At 44.4% G+C, this 19,699-nt stretch overlaps 1 protein-coding gene across 2 annotated transcripts; it reads left to right on the forward strand.

Annotated features, from left to right (window-relative positions):
* The first annotated feature begins 1,651 nt into the window (after window positions 1-1,651).
* LOC118774725 (septin-5-like) lies at window positions 1,652-17,082 on the forward strand. Of its 2 annotated transcripts, XM_036524183.1 has the most exons (13): window positions 1,652-1,927; window positions 4,000-4,007; window positions 9,119-9,430; window positions 10,735-10,831; window positions 11,074-11,160; window positions 12,264-12,387; window positions 12,737-12,871; window positions 13,215-13,332; window positions 13,416-13,517; window positions 14,500-14,596; window positions 14,904-15,066; window positions 15,500-15,599; window positions 15,956-17,082. In XM_036524183.1, the coding sequence occupies exons 1-13, from the start codon at window positions 1,876-1,878 to the stop codon at window positions 16,022-16,024; spliced, it is 1,464 nt and encodes a 487-aa protein (XP_036380076.1). In that variant the 5' UTR covers window positions 1,652-1,875; the 3' UTR covers window positions 16,025-17,082. The 2 variants fall into 2 exon arrangements, with proteins under 2 accessions (XP_036380076.1, XP_036380075.1); XM_036524182.1 differs by lacking the exon at window positions 15,956-17,082 and having other exon boundaries at window positions 15,500-15,803.
* The last annotated feature ends 2,617 nt before the right edge of the window (window positions 17,083-19,699 follow it).

A 19,699-nucleotide genomic window follows, 5' to 3' on the forward strand; every position in this document is an offset into this window, starting at 1 on the left:
TTCTCAAAAACATCAAGTAAAAAAATTGACTTGGAAAAAAAACTGTTGTGTTCAAATGATGGTTTAATTGTACAGATCAGACAAAAATGTCTGATTCACTGCATGGCAGCCTCTAATGGAGCCTTCATAATGTTGATAGTTATTAGTCATTAAAAACTTATTATAATGTAGAGAGGCCCTCCAAACGCTCACAAGAGGGAGACATCTCCATGTAAATTATGCATGCAATACTACTGTGCTGGACAAGTCCATTGAAGGCAGCAGAATGAATGTAACCAAACTGGATTCGACTGACATACCAGCAGTAAATCAGAACCTGCACTGGATCATTTCAGGGATTCTAGAACATTGTGTCCCTGACGTACTTATCCATTCTACATCTACAGCTATCACATTCCATCACATTACAGTGTGTTGCTTAGCAGATGCTGTTATTCAGGGCGATGTACTAGATGTGAGGACATCTGTGAAGCTGAATTAAGATAAATTAAGCTTTAAGGGACACCAAGGAACTATTTGAACCAAAGTTTTTGGTTAAAAAGAGATAACCACTTCTTCTGGAACCCCAAAAGACACTGCTGTCCTGTAGTTTCTAAGATCATTTCTGACAGGGTGGTTAGTTGAGCTGTCAGATTATATTGAATACTTGGTCTCTAGCTGACATTTCCAAAGGCTCTAGACCCATGATTCTGCTGAAATTGAGGTGCAATATTGAGATTATGGGGTATTTTGCTGTCTTCTTTTTCTATCTGAATGCTGTGATATCTGCATATTTGCCAATTAGTGCAACTGAGTATTTGTTATTCATTTTAATAGATGTGTCATGATGTCTAATTATGTGTGAAGTCCGAGGATTCTCTGAGGCTACAGGCAGCAGTGTGGTGTAGTGGTAAGGCGCAGGGCTTGTAACCCATAGGCTGTTGGTTTAATTACCAGGTGAGCCGCCATGCGTAAGATATATAACCAGAGTTGCCTCAGTAAATAGCCAGTTTAATTAATGGATAACATGTAAATACTGTAAGCTACTATAAATTGTCAATGTTGTTAATCTGCTAAGCAAAGACGATGACACACAATCAGCACTGTACTGTTTTACATTTGTAAATCTACTGTTAAACGTATGTAAAAATGGTGTATAGCTGACTGTAGAATAAACACTTTAAACAATATAATTTGAGAAATATTTCTCTTATATCTGTTTTAAGTGGTGCAATATGGTACTGATAACAATCGGTCACAGGACACAGTTGGAACTCGAACTCGACCTCGAAATGCAAAGCTCGATTGCTGGATGGCAAGTGTGTGAACTGGTTTTGTATTTTGCCAAGTACTCGGTTTAATTTACTGTGTACACGTAGGACTATACTGGTTCGTTTATATATTACCCCGCAGTAAAATGTTCCAGCCTAAGACACCAAAACATGCTGTCTGGGGATGTTGTGCATTGTTTTATTAAACGTGTCAGATCAGCTATATGACCGAAACGGTTAAACAATCAAAAACATAAATTGGCACTGACACGGACAAATGAATCCTGAAACGGGCTGAACCCCTCGCTGCGCACCCATGCGCTGATGTTTTCCTTCCACCGGACTCGACGAGTGAGTTGCATGACGTCGCGTGAGATGGCAGTGCCTCTGTAGTACCCTGCGCAGCCTGTCAGAACTGCGCTTCGCAGTTAGCCGCTACAGAAGCGAGCCGCGGTGGTATATAGTTGCAGGGCCAAACAGGGAGTCGGAGTCCTTGCTTCAAGTAGCCTAATCTCCATCTGGCGCGTTCGGCTTCAGCTGCAAACACGGAGGAATTACGGCGAGCAAAAAATAAACAAGCTGCAAAACAACAGGATTCTATCCAACATTTCATAGAGAATCAGGAATGGAAAACTCCGCGGCCAACGATAGGTTCAGGAACTCAAAATTTAATTACGGTGAGTCCAAACTAAGCTGAGCTTTCAGGTAAAACGTTTATTTTGTAATAACGGGCCTTTCATTGACAGTGTTGTATACGTAGGATATATCCTGCGACAATGGAATGAACAAAAATACATGTTAAATAACTTATCGCCTGTCGACGTGATGTTCACTCCTTTTAAGGTAATTTATGCATTTTACGGCGGCTGTTTTGTTTTGTTGCATGCAGACGTCTTGGGTGTAACAAAAAATGTCAGGGACTTTTAAATTCCCTTCATTAGTATTTTACTTTTGAGTGCATATCATCGATTCAGCCAGTGAACCCGACGTCAAACGTTTATATCACCCATTTCTTTGGGGTAAACTGTCCTTGCGCAATATACGCATACGTGCATGACTGATTTGTCTGACAAGGTCACGGAGTACTTCAAATTACTTCAAATTAGGCGGAACTGCTTATTTGTCAATGTGAATTCAATCTTCAATAGCAATTAAGTTAGCACGTGATCTTTGTAACCTTGTTGAATCAGCAGTTTGCAGTTTGCATTGGCACTACGACTGTTTCGGTCAGATGCATGGTTATTTTGTTTTGGCTGTCCTGTTACTTTCGAAAATGTCATAGCGGACCAAGCACACGCTACGGAATTCAACTGCACCAGTAACAGCAAATTTAAAAGGTTCACGAGCCGGGAGTCGGGCAACCGTTCGTAAGGGTGGTTCACAACTGTGGCACCTGCTTATTATCACGGCATTTACATCATTGTGTATTGGTGAAGAGATCTCTGCGTCATACATGAAGTAGTATTGACACGTTTAGCTGTACTCTCGGTAGGCAATGTCCCTATCTCTTCTGCTGCTGGTCCAGGTATATTCTCCCAGCTGATTCAGTGCCAATTTATCCAGGTTGAAATATAACTGCATGTGGATTGAATCTTAAGCACCCACAAATACCAGCTGTGTGTCTTTCTCTAACAGGCGGACAATTCTGATGTTTGATGCATCAGCCGAAATGCTGTGGTTTGCTCAGTTAGAAGAACATACTCTCATGAATGCCTCGTAGTGCACACACAGAGGTGCTAGAGTAATGTTGGAAATCTGCTTTGGGGATTGATGGACAGAGCAGTATGGAAACGTGTTTATTTTGTTTGAGATGCAGTGTACCTCAGAACCCACAGGATAAGCATCTGTTTGAAGGCAGATAAGGCACATGAATTATTCAGAATTGGAAGTGGCCTCCCATTAGTTTAATAACCAGATAAACGGTGTGGGTCCCCTTATGAGATCCACAGTGCATTAGCTAGCCCCTGTTATCATCTCTGTTATTATTATTTATTCATTTGGAGGACACTCTGGTCCAGAGTGACTCACAAGGCCATTGTGGTAAGATGCCTAACATTAGTGCATATAAGGGCTCCAAGAACAAGGTAGTAAGTACTGAATAATAAGACCGGTGATAAAGAATCAAACTAGAAAATAGCCCCGAGATAAACATATGCTAATGTCAAACAGATCATACAAGTGGACACATAGGTCTTAAAATTATAATAAAGCCATACCTTTGCTCATCTTATGGCATAGAAGGTGGCTAACCAATAACCATAGGAGCAGCACCGCACCTGAATGACGCACCAGACTCCCTCTGCCTCTGCAGTAAAGCCATCTTCAACTTCAAGGTTGAACACTCACTTGCTTATGAAGGGCCTTGAGGTGCTACAGGGAACATATACATCTGTGTAGTGCCATATATAGTCCGTGTTGTGGTATATTTTATCATTGTACATGTTCACGGATACCTTGACATGGCCCTCTCTCAGAATTCATTACTCTATGGTTCATGCACAGTGCCAGTGGTGTGGTTTGTTTCCTGGGGATGGAACATATGGAAAAAACAGCTGGCACTTTGTACAGGAACTATAGCTACTCATTAGCAGGCGGGTTAAAGTTTTGATTCCATCTTGACCCTGTGTTCGTAAAATGTCTGCTGTTTCCCCCTCATGCTATATTTGAATGATGTTTTTGTTTCCCCTCACATCATCTGTGTCCGTGGTGCCACTGGACCCCTGGATGCTGCTCCATCACTCCCCTCCAGATGATGAGGTAGGATGCTGTTCGTCACTCCCCTGGCTTTGCTCTTTGGTCTGTCCTCCAGTCAGGAAAGAGGCCCAGTCTTTTCCTCAGCACTTGCTGGGTTTGATCTCCATTGGTCTCTTTGAGAGCACATATCTGTCTTCCTTCAGGGTGACATGCTGGTTGGTTTAACATGTGAGGCTGTCATCGCATTGGTCAGTTTGACCTTGGTGAGGAATCAGGCCAGCCCTGAGATGAAGACCCAGAATCTTCTGGTTGACATGCGCGTGACATTTTTGTGCTCACAACAAACTGGATCAAAACAAAAACAACTCGTCCCAACGCTGAAGCATGGCTTCACTAGCTGTAGCAGCATGCACGTACACCATCGGCACCGGCTACAGAGTGATGCAGTTTCCTGCTGCTGTCATCCAAAGATCCTCCCCCAAAACCCCACCATCCTACACCTGCCTTTCATGCCCATCCAGGCGTGAGAATGTAATACTGTCAGCAGCATGACCTCTCACCCAGTTTACTCAAGCCAAAATGCAGGTACTGATTCCCGCATAGATACACAAATGTTGTTCCAAAAATTATTGTCTCTGGCAACAAAGCAAAAGACACAACTTTTGAGTGTAGGTGCAAGAAGAGACACTAGTGAAGCTAACCCTGTATCATGAGCTGTGCTTCTTGTTTTTTTGTTGGAGGTGAATGCATTTACCTGTAGAACTCTGTAGGTCACTGTAGGCTAGAACAGTGTTCCCACCTTTATGACTGACATGCAGCTTTCTCAATAAATGACCTGGAACGCTCTATGGGTCTCCCCAGCATCCTTTACTGGCAGAGTATAATATAATGGCCAGTTGCGTATGTCTTGCTCCAATCATTCACCTGAGAGTGGGGTTGAGAGTCATTTGATAGACAGTCATCTTTGGTTATTTGTATTTGAACTGATCGATCAGTCCTCCCTGGGTTGGAGAGTGGCAGTTGAGTATTGAGACCCTGGAAGACAGCGCATAGCTTTGTATAGGGTCCTTACTTTGGAAGCTGTGTGCCCCTAAATTGTGTGGCCATGTGAATTTGGGCCTTTGTAGGGGCATCGCCATATCTGCTGTGGTTGTATGTTTGTGCTAGACTGTCTGCAAGGTCTAAATATGACCACGTGTGAACCCCACTCCTCCTCCTCCTCCTTGCCTGTGCTCTGTGTTGAGGTGTCAGGCCGGGTGGGGGCAGCCCCCCCCCCCCCCCACACACACACACACACACACACACACCTTGCAGATAATCGGGAGCTGCAGCTCATTGCCTCTATGTGGGAGATCAGAGCATTAGCCTGGAGCGTTAAGCCTACTGCAGGGGGTTGTGGGTAATCAGAGGTGACAGTAATGACTTGGCTGCATGTTGCTCATGCCGGGGAGGGTTTAAGACCTCCCACCAGAGGCTGTTGATCCATCTCCGAGAGCGATGACCAGGGAAGCGCTGGCTGATGTTTTTAAAATAATGACCAAAATGTCTGGCTCTTGGGGTCGATATCGTGAGTGTGGAGCAGTTTGTAAGGTCACAGGACTAAACTGGTGCTAGGAGCGCTGGCCCTGCCCACACATATGCTTCTTGGCTGAAATAAAAGTACTGCACAGTAGTAGTACAACTTATAGAATTACTGCACTGCCAATGCGTAGATATAGGATTTCTGGATGTTCTGCACAGTCATTACATAGAGACAGAATGAATTGAATTACTGCACAGTCACCAGCTTTCTGTGGTTGCTACACCTGGACTCTTACCCCCGTGGTTAGAGACCACAGACTCCGCGGTTAGAGGCCGCAAATCGTTTTCACTACTGTCCTAAGGAGCTGTGATGGCATAGCCTGGAAATGCCTGCTAACGTGCTAAGAGCCCCATCTGCTACAGCTCGCTAAGAGGCCATTAACACAGTCTAAATACATCCACCCCACCCCCACCCTGTCCACGGTCAGGGGTACCATACGTAATACTGCAGGGCTCAGAGGCTCTGTGTGTGTGTGTGTGTGTGTGTGCGCGTGTGTGTGCGTGAGAGAAGCTTCAGTTACCACCCCACCTCCACCCCACCTATTGCAATCACAGCCTAATTACTAACTCTTTCATATAAGCATCTCCATACCACAAATGGAGTGTGTGTTGTGGGGAGGGGTGTCTCCCCTTCCTCTTACCTGTATTTCCCCCATCTGGCACATTTTGAGCAGTCTGGACCCAGTTAAGGGATCCTGTACCGACTGCTCCCACTAATGACATAATGGAATCAGAGAAGAGATACTTTATATTCTGCACTCGGACACTTTGCCACAATGCTGCAAACACCAGCTCTCTGACACGTCGGTTGCAGTGCTGCAGAGTGATTTCAGTGCTTTTGTGGAGTTCTTGCAGTGATGTTGTCCTGCTGTTTGCAGTGTTGCACCTCAGTTTTTGCAGTGCTGTTGGGTAGATGGGTATCTGACCTGGGTTCAGTCTCGCTATGTGCTCTCCTCTACTAGAGAACTCGATGTACAAGACGCTCTTCTCATTAATGAAAGAGTCACCTTCTTCTCTGCTGCCCTGCACTTTGCACTGGCTTTGATTACACACTGTCAGCCTGTTAGTCCAGTGAGACCCGGGCCAGCAGCCAGAGGCCAGCCGCACTGTCAAGACTGTTTTCATTGCCGTTGGTGTCGTTGCTGTTATTACCTGTCGTAGTCCTCATTATTATTCTTTTTGTTATCATAATTATTTTAATTTATTTGACAGATACTCTGATCCAGAGTGACACATTGATCAGTAGGAGACACAAGTGCAAAATAGCAGAAGAAAACTCGAGGGCTTCTCTTTTTTTCTGCAGGTGACTGGCATTCAGATTTTAAGTCTCAACAAAGGTGGTGTTGACTGATGCATCGTTGGTTCTAGCCCTAAGGAAGAAAATATGCGTATTTGCGTGCGTGCCAAATAGGTCTCTAGCATTTCATTGATTAATTGGGCAGGTGAGTCAACAGATTTTGAGAGCCTGCAGTAATCATGAGTGAGTCAACAGAGGCATGGTGGTGCGCCTTAGGGGTTCAGAAGCTGTTCCTGTAAAGAAGAGCGTACAGGCTTGACTCTCAGGTGGGGAACTGCCTTTGTACCCTTGCAGAAAGTTACTTAACATGGATGACTTCATGACATCCAGCATGCAGTGTATACAATATACTATGGTATGGCAGTGTATGGGTCATGTGTAACATGGTGGAAGTAAGTTTCTTTGAATGAGGACGTCTGCTGGGCAGGGGAATAATAATGGAATGGAATGCAGCAATTGCTGTGTTTACCTGATTTGAGCGCACTTTGTGGATGATGCAGTGACTTTGGTCTCTCTTTGACACACCGGATTCCCTGTTTTGGTCCTCCTTTTTTAATCACATTTGGTATTTCCACATTTTAGGATTTTGTTCTCTCTTTCTCTGCCAGATGTGGGATTTCCTGCTTTGGTCTCTCTCTACCATATGCAGGCTTCTCTATTCTGGTCTCTCGCTACCATATGTGAGATTTCTTGTTTTGGTCTCTTTCCACCATATGTGATTTTAGGCCATTTCTCACCCTGCGGTTTCTCAAAGTCTTGCCCTGTCCCCTCCCTCTCCTGTCCTGTTCTTGTTGGATGGAGATTGTGAAGAGAGTGTTCTTCTGCAAGCACATGACAGCACGGGTTGCAGGGGTGCTGCATTTCTGCGGTGCAGTTCCTCCATCTTTGACTTAAATCCATTTCAGTTCAGACTTGCGTTCTTCTAAGGGTTTAATGCCGCAGATAATCCCACACTTCCCGGCCTTTGGAGCTCCAGCTCGGGCAGATTTCCCGCTGCAAAGAAAGAGCAGCATTGTGTCCAGTTCCGGACTCTTGGGTGAGCTTTACTGCTCTGTGGATGGTGGTGAATGGAAGCAATAAGATTTTGTGCAGCGGTCTGTGACACTTCACCTGTTCAGAGTTGTGCTGAAGTCATTAACTTTTTTTTTCCACAGACTGTAACAAAAGTTTAGTGGTACCTAGAAAAAGACTCCCTCACAGGCAAAATTCCTGTATAAAGCTAGCATGCCAAGAAGGCTTCTCTAATTATTGATAGATTAACTCGACATTGTAGAGTCCCATCTCCATAAAAGAAACACTTATTGCCTTGTCTTGCCCTGACCACAGTTTTACTTATCATAATCCTTATTGGCGGCTGTATTTTTTTATTTATTTGCTGGAAGGGAACTGTAGAATTTTTCATATTTTTGAATACTGTACAAACATATATTAAAAATATGTGTGTGTGTAATCTTCATGGAATATCAGAAAGTAATGGTGTATTTTTCCATCAGAAATGTTTATTTTTGCCTTAGCAATAGTAATGCATCTATACTAGGGGAATGAGCAGAATATGTCAGAGGCAGCATATAAATGGAAGCATGGTAGTCTTACACCTGCTAAGGAAATTACGAAATCGCTGTCTTGGCATACTGTGTGCAGAGCAGAGTGGCCGTTCAGTGGTGGCTTTGATCCAGTTCCTTTTTTAATGGCTTCACGTATGTGCTCATTACTTGCAGATCCATGTACACCCTCAGCAGTGTGTCAATGATACGATTTCCTGTGTGTGTGAAACCTCTTTAGCATTTGCACTGGACGTGAAAGTACAACCAATCGCCTATATCAGTGTCATTAAATCTGCCTCATTGAAAGTCTGAGTCACCTCTTACTGGCTGCAGGCCACCCAAACGCTCTCTTCTGTTGCTTTAACCTCTCCCCATCAACCTCTTGGATGAACTAAATGTACCTCAGGATGTAAGCCTAGTCAGAATCATCTCTCTCCTCATTCTGAATGTTTTTTTTTTATAATAAATCTGGAAACACCATCACAGTCTGGTGCCATATGATGTGCTTTTGCTGTAGGCTTTGTTTGAAAATCTCACAAGTTTTCTTTTTTCTCTTTTGTTCCCTCTCATCTTCACTGCTGTCTGTTCTGTAATCACCTCCCACCTCTCTGTTACCACCTCTCCCACTGTCTGCTACATGGCCCCTCCCACTTCCTGATCCCTCCCCCCTCCCTGCTGCCTGACTCCTCCTCTACTGCCTGACCACACTTGATATCTGGCTCCTCCAATTGCTTGACCCCACCCACTGCTAGTTGTCCTCCATAGAGGACTCGGAGGACCCTGAGCTGGACCACCACATTATAAAGGACCTCTCCCCCAACGTGACCAACCCTTTTGCCAGCCGGGATGCCCTGGGGGAGCGCCAGCCTGAGGGAACGAGTCGCCCCTACGCCCCCGGCACTCCCGCCTTTCTGCGCCCCACACTGGCGGGCAGGTCCTTGGGGTCACAGGCTGCGGAGCCAGAGCCTCTTCGCCGGTTTCAGATGAGCTCCCTGGACTCCCCACTCAGCCCCTCAAGACCCAAAAGCCCCTGGGGACGCTTCGACCCCTACGACTCCGCAGAGGTAAGGCAGGCAAATGGACAGTCTCTATGAGGCTCTGCTAACAGGGTTAAGTGAGCTATTGCAAAGGGTCTAAAGTGGGGTTAAGTTCTTGTGATGGGAAGAGTGGAGCACTTTCATGGAGGCCTTCCTGCATTTACCCTCCAAGAACACTGGTTAAGTAGTCCTTCAGACACTGTGGCCCTCCAGCACCAGGATTTAGTAGCTTTAGAAACACTGTGTCTCAGCCAGACCAGGGTTGAGCCCTCTAGACTCTACAGCTGTGAAGGGCAAAGGTAATGTTACTCAAGGGTCTGTCTGTGCTAAATTCAGTACACCCACCACAACTCTCCACCTAGAAATCTGTTCTCATCAGTGTGTTTGTACTGAACTACCATGGCATGCTAAATTTCACTGGATATAGCAGAGATGATGACTACTCTGTCAGAACCCTCAGCTTCCTATCCATTACCTGACTGAAATGTCTAAAAGTGGGCATTTTCTCATTTCATCTACACAAACATTTAAAGAATAAAAAATAACCAGTCTTCTGATGGACGGGAAAGGGTCGTATAGTCATTTAGGACTATTTTTAAAACCGCCCCTGAAATTAAGGTTCCAAATGGTATGTGAAAATAGCAGTGTGTTTCAAGGTTGGAGAGCTCTTGTTTACTTGGAGGGAATGTAAAAGGTGATCCATCTGACTTTAATGACAGGAAGACCCATCTGACAGCATTTAATCTGTGGCTGAAGTAAGTTTGAGACTTCCTACTGAAGAGGCTTTTGAACTTTGTAGTGTGTGTGTGTGCGTGTTTATGGATTAGAGTTACAGATTCTGTTTGAAGTCAAAGTTTTGCCTCTAATCAAAGGGAATTAAAGAATCCTTTTTTAGCACTTTGTAAACAGCTTCATTAGAGCCTTGTCACCAGCAGTGAGTCTTTTAGCAGTGTAATTAAGACACACTGACTAACGAAGCTCTGAGGGCACTGAATACCCAGCTCTGGAAAACAGGCCTCACCTTACAGTTGTCTTGAGACATTAATTAAATATGCATTTTGAAATCCTAAGCAGATAATCTGCAATGGAGTATGCCTATTTTTGTGATCATTTTGGTAACAGGCACAGGCATCACAGACACCTTCCAGAAAAGTCAGTGGTGCTGTGCTTTTCCTCTTATCGGGATAAACTGGGTGAACTCATTTCTTGTCTTTCCTGTTCCCCCTGAACAGGGCATCTGCAGTTTTGTAATTTTACTGGTGACACAGGTGAACTCTTGAGGTCTTACATCAGAAAGATAATGCCTCTCTTCTCTCTTCTTCCTTTTATAGGACCAAGATAAGGAGTATGTGGGCTTTGCAACACTGCCAAACCAGGTTCACCGAAAATCAGTGAAAAGGGGCTTTGACTTCACGCTGATGGTTGCAGGTGAGCCCGAACATATGGCTGTGGAGGCTGATCTCAGGCCTGTGGCAAAGCTCTCCCCACGAGGTGGAGCATGTTGATGCACTTGCTGTGATGACTGATCTTAGGCTTGCAGCTAAACTTTACCCAGGACTCAGAGCTCTAGCTGCTTCTTAATGTCCTCATTGATTTCAGTACTGTTTCCCCAGTGTAGAGATCAGTTTCTAATCTCAATGTTAACCTCTCACAAACGTCTGTGTTTTCAGGGGAATCTGGCCTGGGGAAATCCACTCTAGTGAACAGCCTCTTCCTCACAGACCTCTACAAGGACAGGAAGCTGCTTAATGCGGAAGGTACAATGAGCTTTAGGAAGAGTGTACAGTCGTTTGCCGGTGGTTTATGGATTGCTGTGCAGCCTTTGCACCACTTAATTAGTTCCGTCAGAAGGACAGAGGAGAAAGTGAAGATGAATTAATATTTTTAGTGCACACTGTGGGGCTGAGTCAGTGCATTATGGAGGCTGAATGGTCACACACAGCACTGGATCAAGCTGTATTGACAGAAAACAAGTCATTATGTTAAGAGGGACAGTGCCACACATGGCTGCCAGTACTTTCTAATTAGTCAAAGATTACATTATATTAAAGATGCTTTTTAAAAGGATGCTTTTATTGATTTTGTTTTGACTGAACACACACACACACACATACACACACACACTGCAAAAAATCCAAATCTCAGCATATTTGTCTCTTTTCAAGTCAAAATATCTCTTTACACTTAATATAAGACACAGTCACCAAACAAGCAAAATTTCCTTGAGCTACAAGGACTTGTTTTTAGATGGTGCATCTTGAATATCTTGTTTGGTGAAACTGTCTTGAAAACATCTTACTTTGAGTGGTATATCAAATTAAGCAAGCCTTTTTGACAAGTCAGAAGGTTTTTAAACTGCATGACACAAAAACACTTCCTAATACCAGTTAAAAATGGATCAAAATTAGATTTTTTCCACCTAGTTTTAAGATCCCTTTCAAGAAATCTTAACAAGTGTATTTCCACTAGTTCCATTGGCAGATTTTTTCACTTATTATTAGCAAAAACACCTTGTATTAATTATTTTATTTCTCATTTTTGAAGGGCTATTTTTTGCAGTGCACACATATATATTATATATATAATATATGTGTGTGTGTGTGTGTATGTATTCATACATGTATACCTTCATATACATTTTGTTTGTTTTTATATAATCACCAATCTCCACCAGCACATACAAGAAATTATACAATAGACCAAGATCAGTACAACTTCTCATGACAGTGTTTTACGAGACAGGCAGGAAATATTACGGCCAGTATGTCAACTGTACATTGCTGTCTAGGTTCATGTAACTGAATTGGAATAGATATATTTCTAATGAATGTCTCTGATTGTGTGGATATGGTGTGTGCAGAGAGGATCACTCAGACCGTAGAGATCATCAAGCACACAGTGGACATCGAGGAGAAGGGCATCAAGCTAAAACTCACCATCGTGGACACACCTGGCTTCGGGGACGCAGTCAACAACACAGAGTGGTGTGCAGGGGCCTCCAAATTTAAAATAGACTTTTCATAATGAAAATATGCACAGTGCCTTGAAAAAGTATTCAGTTCCCAACCATTTTTTCACAAATGATTTCCACAACCTGATATTTTGACTGATTAGACTTTTTTTTTTTATATGTGATTCACTCTGCAACAGTGCAGCCCAAAAAAGAAATAAAATTATAAACCATTAAAGAATATATACATATGTTTCATCATGAATGGCAATGTCATCAGTTGTTTGTGAGAGTTAAATTTGGGTGCTTTTTTTGTGTGCGTGCCTGTGTGTCATTCCCTCAGTTTCCCTGGTGCTAGTCTGTGTTGGTCTGTTTCTGTGCAGCTGGAAGGCTGTGGAGGACTACATTGACCAGCAGTTTGAGCAGTACTTCAGGGACGAGAGCGGCCTGAACCGCAAGAACATTCAGGACAACCGCGTGCACTGCTGCCTCTATTTCATCTCTCCGTTTGGGCACGGGTACGAGAGCTAATCACAGCGTTCCGACATTCCGACTCTCATTTTACCTTTTATTTCTCAAAATACTTCACCCCACATTATTATGTTTTATGCCCATGCATCTTTCATCCTCACAGTTGAACATTTTTCGTTGTGTTCTGTTATATTTGCAGGTATTTTCTGGTCAGTGAACGTGTCGAATCCAAACACTTATGCCAATAACTTGAATGTATTTCTCTCTTCTATTCACACATAGGTAGTGTTCAGTTTTGACTCGTTCAGCTGCATGATCAGCCCCCAGTGAAATGAATGGATCCTAATGGTATGACTCACTAGGTGGCGCTGTGGTGTGTCTCTCTAACAGTCTCAGACCAGTGGATGTGGAGTTCATGAGGGCCCTTCACGAGAAGGTCAACATAGTGCCTTTGCTGGCCAAAGCGGACAGCCTCACCCCTTCAGAGATCCAGAAAAAGAAAACCAAGGTAAGGCTCGCGTGCGTCTCCGTCGTTTCTCAGCACTGGTGCACCCCACTACCTCTACCACTCGCCCCGCTCCTGTCCCGCAGATTCTGGAGGAGATAGAGCAGTTTGACATCAAGATCTACCAGTTCCCAGAATGCGATTCGGACGAGGACGAGGACTTCAAGAGGCAGGACCAGGAGCTGAAGGTGAGGCCGGAAGCCGTGCTGCTGCTGTTGCTGGCAACGGAGGACAGGGAGCCGGCAGTTCTGTGCTTTTCCTCATTTCCTCTCCGATTCCTGCAGTGGGATGGGGAATCGGACGGGGCTGGAGGGAGGCTGGGTGCTGGCAGGAAGAGAGACAGAGATGGAGAGGGAGGGAAGAGCAGAACTGGGGGGAGTGAGGGAGGGAGATCTGAGTTTGAAACTATATTTGTTATTTTAATGGGGCAGTCGTAAAAGAGCCACACATTGTACAGGGGATTGGGAAAAAGAATTACATAACATATTTAAAGCTGTTTTTCCACAGGAAAGATGTTGCATCATCAATGCACCAAATTTCTTCAGACGTTAGTAAGTCTGTCCTTAATCTGTGCATCATCAATGCACCAAATTTCTTCAGACGTTAGTAAGTCTGTCCTTAATCTGTAATAGCTGTGATCAATCTTAACCCTTTATCTGAGGAGTGTTCGAAAGGCTCTTCAGCGCTTGTCTGTGCTCAGTCTTAGTATTCCTGCCTGTAAAGATCACTGTCAGAAAATTCGTAAGTTGCCATTTTGTTTTGTTGCTGACAAGGTTAAAACTGATACACAGAATTTTCTAACAACAAAGTCACCAGAGGATCAAAGAAGGTTTTTTTTTACAGGAATGGCCTTAGAGACAATGAAAAAATAGTCTCACAGTGAAGAGAAGATTAATCCTGGTGTCAAAGACAATTGTTAATTACGGATGAGAAAGAGAGAGACTGAGGGGGAGTGAAGGAAGAAGAGAGAGGGAAGGATTGAGGGTCAGTGGGGGAGGGAATTGGAGAGAGAGAGAGGGGGGGAAATGGGAAGAGAGAGAGTGCAGTAGAGAGAGACCTGCACTGCAGAGCTCTGTATTGCTGCGCTTCAGCACAGCAGTGTAGTAGTCCTTGTCTTTGTTTACTCTTTATTGTATAATTTACTGTCGTGGGTGTTACTCCTCCCTCCAGGATAGCATCCCCTTTGCTGTGATTGGCAGCAACGTTGTGGTGGAGAGCAAGGGGAGGCGGGTTCGAGGGCGTTTGTATCCCTGGGGCATTGTGGAAGGTACAGTGAGCAGACACACATTCTTCAGCTGGTTGTGGTTTTGACTGCCGCTGCTGTACCCTTCAATAAATGAATAAATCATGCACTTGGCTCTCTGTGTTAGCACAGTGCACTGTGCTTTTCCACAGTATCTTTGAACCCTGTATAGTGATCTTCATTCCATCATGCTAACGTGGTTATTAAATAAACATCAGATGGGCCACAGAGTATTCATTTCTGTAGTGCTGAGTGATGTCGGGCTCAAATTTCAGCAGTTCGTGGAGCCTGTAGGTGGTGTTGAGCCGTGTGCTGGCTGTTTCCTTGTCAGTGGAGAACCCAGTCCACTCGGACTTCCTGAAGCTAAGGAACATGCTGGTGCGCACACACATGCAGGACCTGAAGGACATGACGCGGGAAACGCACTACGAGAACTTCCGCTCTAACTGCATCCAGAGCATGACCCGCATGGTGGCCAAGGAGAGGAAGCGCAGGTGAGGGCCGGCTGCATTCGATGCACACGTGCATAAACATATACCTACAGCATCACCTGCAATGGTCAGTTTGTTACTCTGTAAATGTGCAACTCTAGGTGTGTGACGCTCTAGTTATGCGTCTCTGTAGATATGTGATGCTATAGGTGTATGACGCTGTGGGTGTGTGACGCTGTGGGTGTGTGACGCTGTGGGTGTGTGACGCTGTGGGTGTGTGACGCTGTAGGTGTGTGACGCTGTAGGTGTGTGACGCTGTAGGTGTGTGACGCTGTAGGTGTGTGACTCTGTAGATGTGTGACTCTAGGTGTGTGATGCTATAGTTATGTGACTCTAGATGTGGGACACTGTGGGTGTGTAATGCTGTAGGTGTGTGACCTACAGCACCAACATTGTGTGGGTGTGTGAGATGCTGTTCTGCTGTCTGTCTCCACAGTCGACTGACGCGGGAGAGTGGGACGGATTTCCCCATCCCACTGGTGCCAGGGACCACAGACAGCGAAACAGAGAGACTGATCTGGGAGAAGGACGAAGAGGTGCGGCTCCCAGAACCATGGCCAGAACCACACACACAACCATATCCAGAGATATACCCAAAGCCACACACAGAGTTGCACCTACAGCTCAGATGCAAAGCACGCACAGAATTACACCCTGAGCTACACACAGCCTTATCCAAAATGCGTTGTGTGATTTAGCTAAATATCTCCTCTGTGTATATCTCAGGAGTTGCAAAAACACTTCAGGCACATCAGGTTCTTCAAGCGTAATGAGGAGTTGCATAAAAACAAAATTTGGCCAGGTGCATTTTGGGAGTTGTATGAAAAGATGTCTTCCCTTGAGTGTTTTGTACTCATACACCTGGCTGACGGTTGTCTCCTGTGGTGTACAGCTGCGCAAGATGCAGGAGATGCTGCAGAAGATCCAGGAGGAGATGCACAGGCAGAAGGAGGGGTGTTAACCCCTCTCCCTCCCCGTACTCCACACAGGGGGTCACTCTGTCTGTCCCTCTGTCTCTGTCTGCATCAACTGCTAACGCCAATGACTAACCCCTCATTAACCCACTGCATCATTTCCATATGTGGGGGAAGAGGAAAGAAAAACAACCAATCAGAGAAATGAACACATGAACATTGGGGAGAAGGGGGGGGGGTGACCTCCACGGTTGCTCTTGCCTTCACTTGCACTCCATCTGGGAGGTGAAGGTGCGACATCACTACCCGGGGCAGGGTATGCACCCGTGTCTCTCACCTGTCAGAGTGTTAAAGGGTATGCCTGCGTGGTGCAGAACTGTGAGAAAGGTGCTGATCATTGTTACCATGGTGACTGTGTGACAAAAAGCCATCCTGTTCTTTCTGTTTTCACTCACTGAAGATGGGGGCTGCCGCCCTCAGACCACATTTAGACCTCGTTTCCTTGAGCCAAAAGATGCGGATGTGTCTCTAGGAGACTAGTACGTTAGACATAAGGGCGTGTTTTTGGTTCTGTGGAGGCAGTACAGTTTGTTTGCAGTTTTTAATCCCTGACAGGCCACAATTGGGGGGGGGGGGTCTTTAGCTTTATGAATTACTGCTCTGCCATATGCAGGTTGATCAGCACAGGGGCAGGATCTCCCTCAGCCTTGGATAGAACTGTGTGCCAGCACAAGGCTGAGTCTGCCATGTCTGAAACGAATGACAGATATTATGTACATAAAAAAACACTGGCGTATAATTTATCATGGAAAGATAAAGACAAAATGAGATTTGTGGATTAATGCAGTCTGCCCTCCTTGCTAAGGCTGTGCTTCTCCGAGAAAAGGTGTTTCTCCGGTTTATTCCAGAACTTTTTTATTTATTTATTCATATGTGTCCCACAGAGCGATGCAAGAGCAGCATTTAAGTATTTTTCTTAATTGTGATGTTATATGTTTGAATGTTTTTTTTTCTTACGGTAAGACTGCAGATCAGTTTGTGTTTAATGTTTGTTTGTTTATTTTTGGAAGCTGCTTGTCGTAGACATAAAGTACATGGAAAAGTGTTTTGTCTTTTTTTTTAATTGACCCAAATGAGTTGAGTTACTGTGCACTGTGAGAAGCAGTTTGTTTTACAGAGACTGAAATGAAGTGCAGCTGAAAGTGCGCTTAATCTCTCTCTCATACACACGCACAGTCTGCACTCACACAGGAATGATGAGCTGAGATTAATGCCATCTGCAGCTTTTTCGTACTACAAATCCCATAGTACACTACAGAGGAGTGGGGGCTCATTGGAGGATGCGCGCTGCTCTGCTGACATCATCCAATCAGCAAGCAGATGTGTAATCAATCACAGGGAGTCTAAGAGTGGTGAAACTGAGCAAACCCCTGCCAACACACCCACCCCTATCCCTGACAGAACACGGTCAGTTTGTTCTGCCACTGTTGGCTGTGGTCACCATCGGCTGATGGCAGTGTTGGGATCAAGCTTATGCATTCAAGCTATTTTTGTTGGATAGTACAGGCCTCTGGGGGATGGAACATGCCGGGTCAGAGTGTTTGGGGGGTAAACCGGGGGTCATGTGACCCTAGCTGTAACCTCTTTAACTCAATGAAGGGTTTTTTCCCTGATGACTGTCATTGGGGATGGCATGCAAGTGACTCTCGTTTCTAAATTAAAGCTGTGCAGAAGGAGATTCCGGTCTTTGTATCCAGAACGTTGTACAGTGATGTGAGAGTGTTGTTTCATGAACTCCAAAATGGGTGCAGCCCTCGTGTCTGTTTTTAATGACCTCGATTTGAACCTGTCAGAGTGAAGTCGTTGAATATGGACCATGTGATTTCTCCACCCACTGTGGGGATCCTGAAGCCGCGCTTTCCTGTCGCTGAACCACCTCTGTGCTGTTTTTAATAGGCAGAGAACTACAAAACATTTCACAGGGAGTATGATGGGAAATTAAGTCTAGATCTTGAGATATTGGAGTGCCATTGATCTGGCCCTCTTCCCATCAGCCTCTTTGCAGAACATTCTGTGATGCTTTGTCAGTTGAATGCAGCCCAGTAGAGTATGAGAAAGAACTCAAAGCCCCTTAACTACTTCTCTGTGGATTGGTGTTTTCTTTAAAGTTTCTGCCAAGGAAAACCCAGACCATGTGCAGACGATATGTGAGTATAAGAGGAATGACACAGTGTGTGCTAAGCTAGGGATTTCCTTTCTTTGATCATATGTTTTTATACAACACTTATTTTACACAGTACACAGTAAACTGTAAAATAATAGATATGACTGAAACAAATATCCAAATATGCGGACTTGCTGCAATTGCCCAGATGGCCTCCAGGGAACCCCACACCCAAACCAACCATTCTGCACATTTTCATTTCAAGTACATACACTGCTGAGCTGCCTGCTTTAAACTGTCACAGCATTTATGAAATTTATCTTGTGATTAATCATTTCAATGAAATATACCACTGGATGCACTGGACCACAGAAAATTCAAGAGACCGAGGAATTAAAAACAACTTACCCGGGAGTACGTATCTCTTGTGTCAAAACACCACTTCTGCCACCTGCTGCTTGGACTACGGTACTACGCCAGGGAAAGGCTAGTGCTGTAATATTGAGCACTCAATAAAGCTTGGTTCAAACAGAAATTTGAAAGTCAGCTTGACCGCAGTGCCAAGTCAAAATGTATTTTACATTTTACATTTATTCATTTAGCAGACGCTTTTATCCAAAGCGACTTACATAGGTTATCCATTTATACAGCTGGACATTTACTGAGGCAATTGCAGGTTAAGTACCTTGCCCAAGGGTACAACAGCAGTGTCCTAGCAGGGCTCGAACCAGCAACCTTTCGGTTACAAGTCCTGCTCCTTAACCACTATGCTACACTGCCGCTCCTATTTTGAAATAATACATCAAACATCCAGACCCAAACACATGTAATGAAAGCACAAGTAGCATATTGGTACATTTTGAGTAGTCAGCCAACTTGACCAGGCAACACATACTGCCAGCCAATAAGACTGAGTAACAATCCAGAGACAGCATCAGTAAGGATCTACTAGAAAATTTCATTCAGCTGAAAGTGTCTAGCATAATTATTAGAACACACATTTAAAGTCTTTGTGAGCTGGTCTGCTCAGGGATGCAAAGCATTTAAGTCATTTTCTAGGATATCAATTAATCAACATAAGGATCAATCAACAAGGACATCAATAATGATTTAGTCCTTCTCTCTACTGCAAAGAATGTCTATGTGGAACAAAGTTTTATTTGGCCGTATTTTTATAAATCACGTGTCTGACAAAGCTAGTTTTTATGGGAGAAAGTTTGTCACCATCTAACACTATTTTACATTTACATTTATTCATTTAGCAGACGCTTTTATCCAACACGACTTAGAAAAGTGCATATAGTGGGCAAAAAGGCACAAGGGCAAGATGTGTACAGCTCATACAATGCAGATAGTGCTGAAGCTGAGCACAAAATCGGTGTAGTGAGTCCGAGCTAATCTGATCTGTTACGTATATCGAATACAATCACTGGGACAATAAAGCACTGCTAAACTACCTAGGCAAAAACGTGCTACAAATAGAGAAGAGCTACAAGTACAAGCCAAGAGTCTTGGATTTACAAGGTCGAAATGGCAAGGGTGTCAGTAGAGGTAGAGT

Source organism: Megalops cyprinoides, chromosome 3, assembly GCF_013368585.1.
Source record: "Megalops cyprinoides isolate fMegCyp1 chromosome 3, fMegCyp1.pri, whole genome shotgun sequence".
NCBI classification, from domain to species: Eukaryota; Metazoa; Chordata; class Actinopteri; order Elopiformes; family Megalopidae; genus Megalops; species Megalops cyprinoides.

Bases quoted from the DNA above. Each gene is read 5' to 3' on its own strand.
- LOC118774725 (XM_036524182.1), top strand. From the start codon at position 1,876: ATGGAAAACTCCGCGGCCAACGATAGGTTCAGGAACTCAAAATTTAAT. The intron at 10,832-11,073 runs GTGAGCCCGAAC...CTGTGTTTTCAG, and splicing joins CTTCACGCTGATGGTTGCAG to GGGAATCTGGCCTGGGGAAA. The intron at 13,518-14,499 runs GTGAGGCCGGAA...TCCTCCCTCCAG, and splicing joins GGCAGGACCAGGAGCTGAAG to GATAGCATCCCCTTTGCTGT.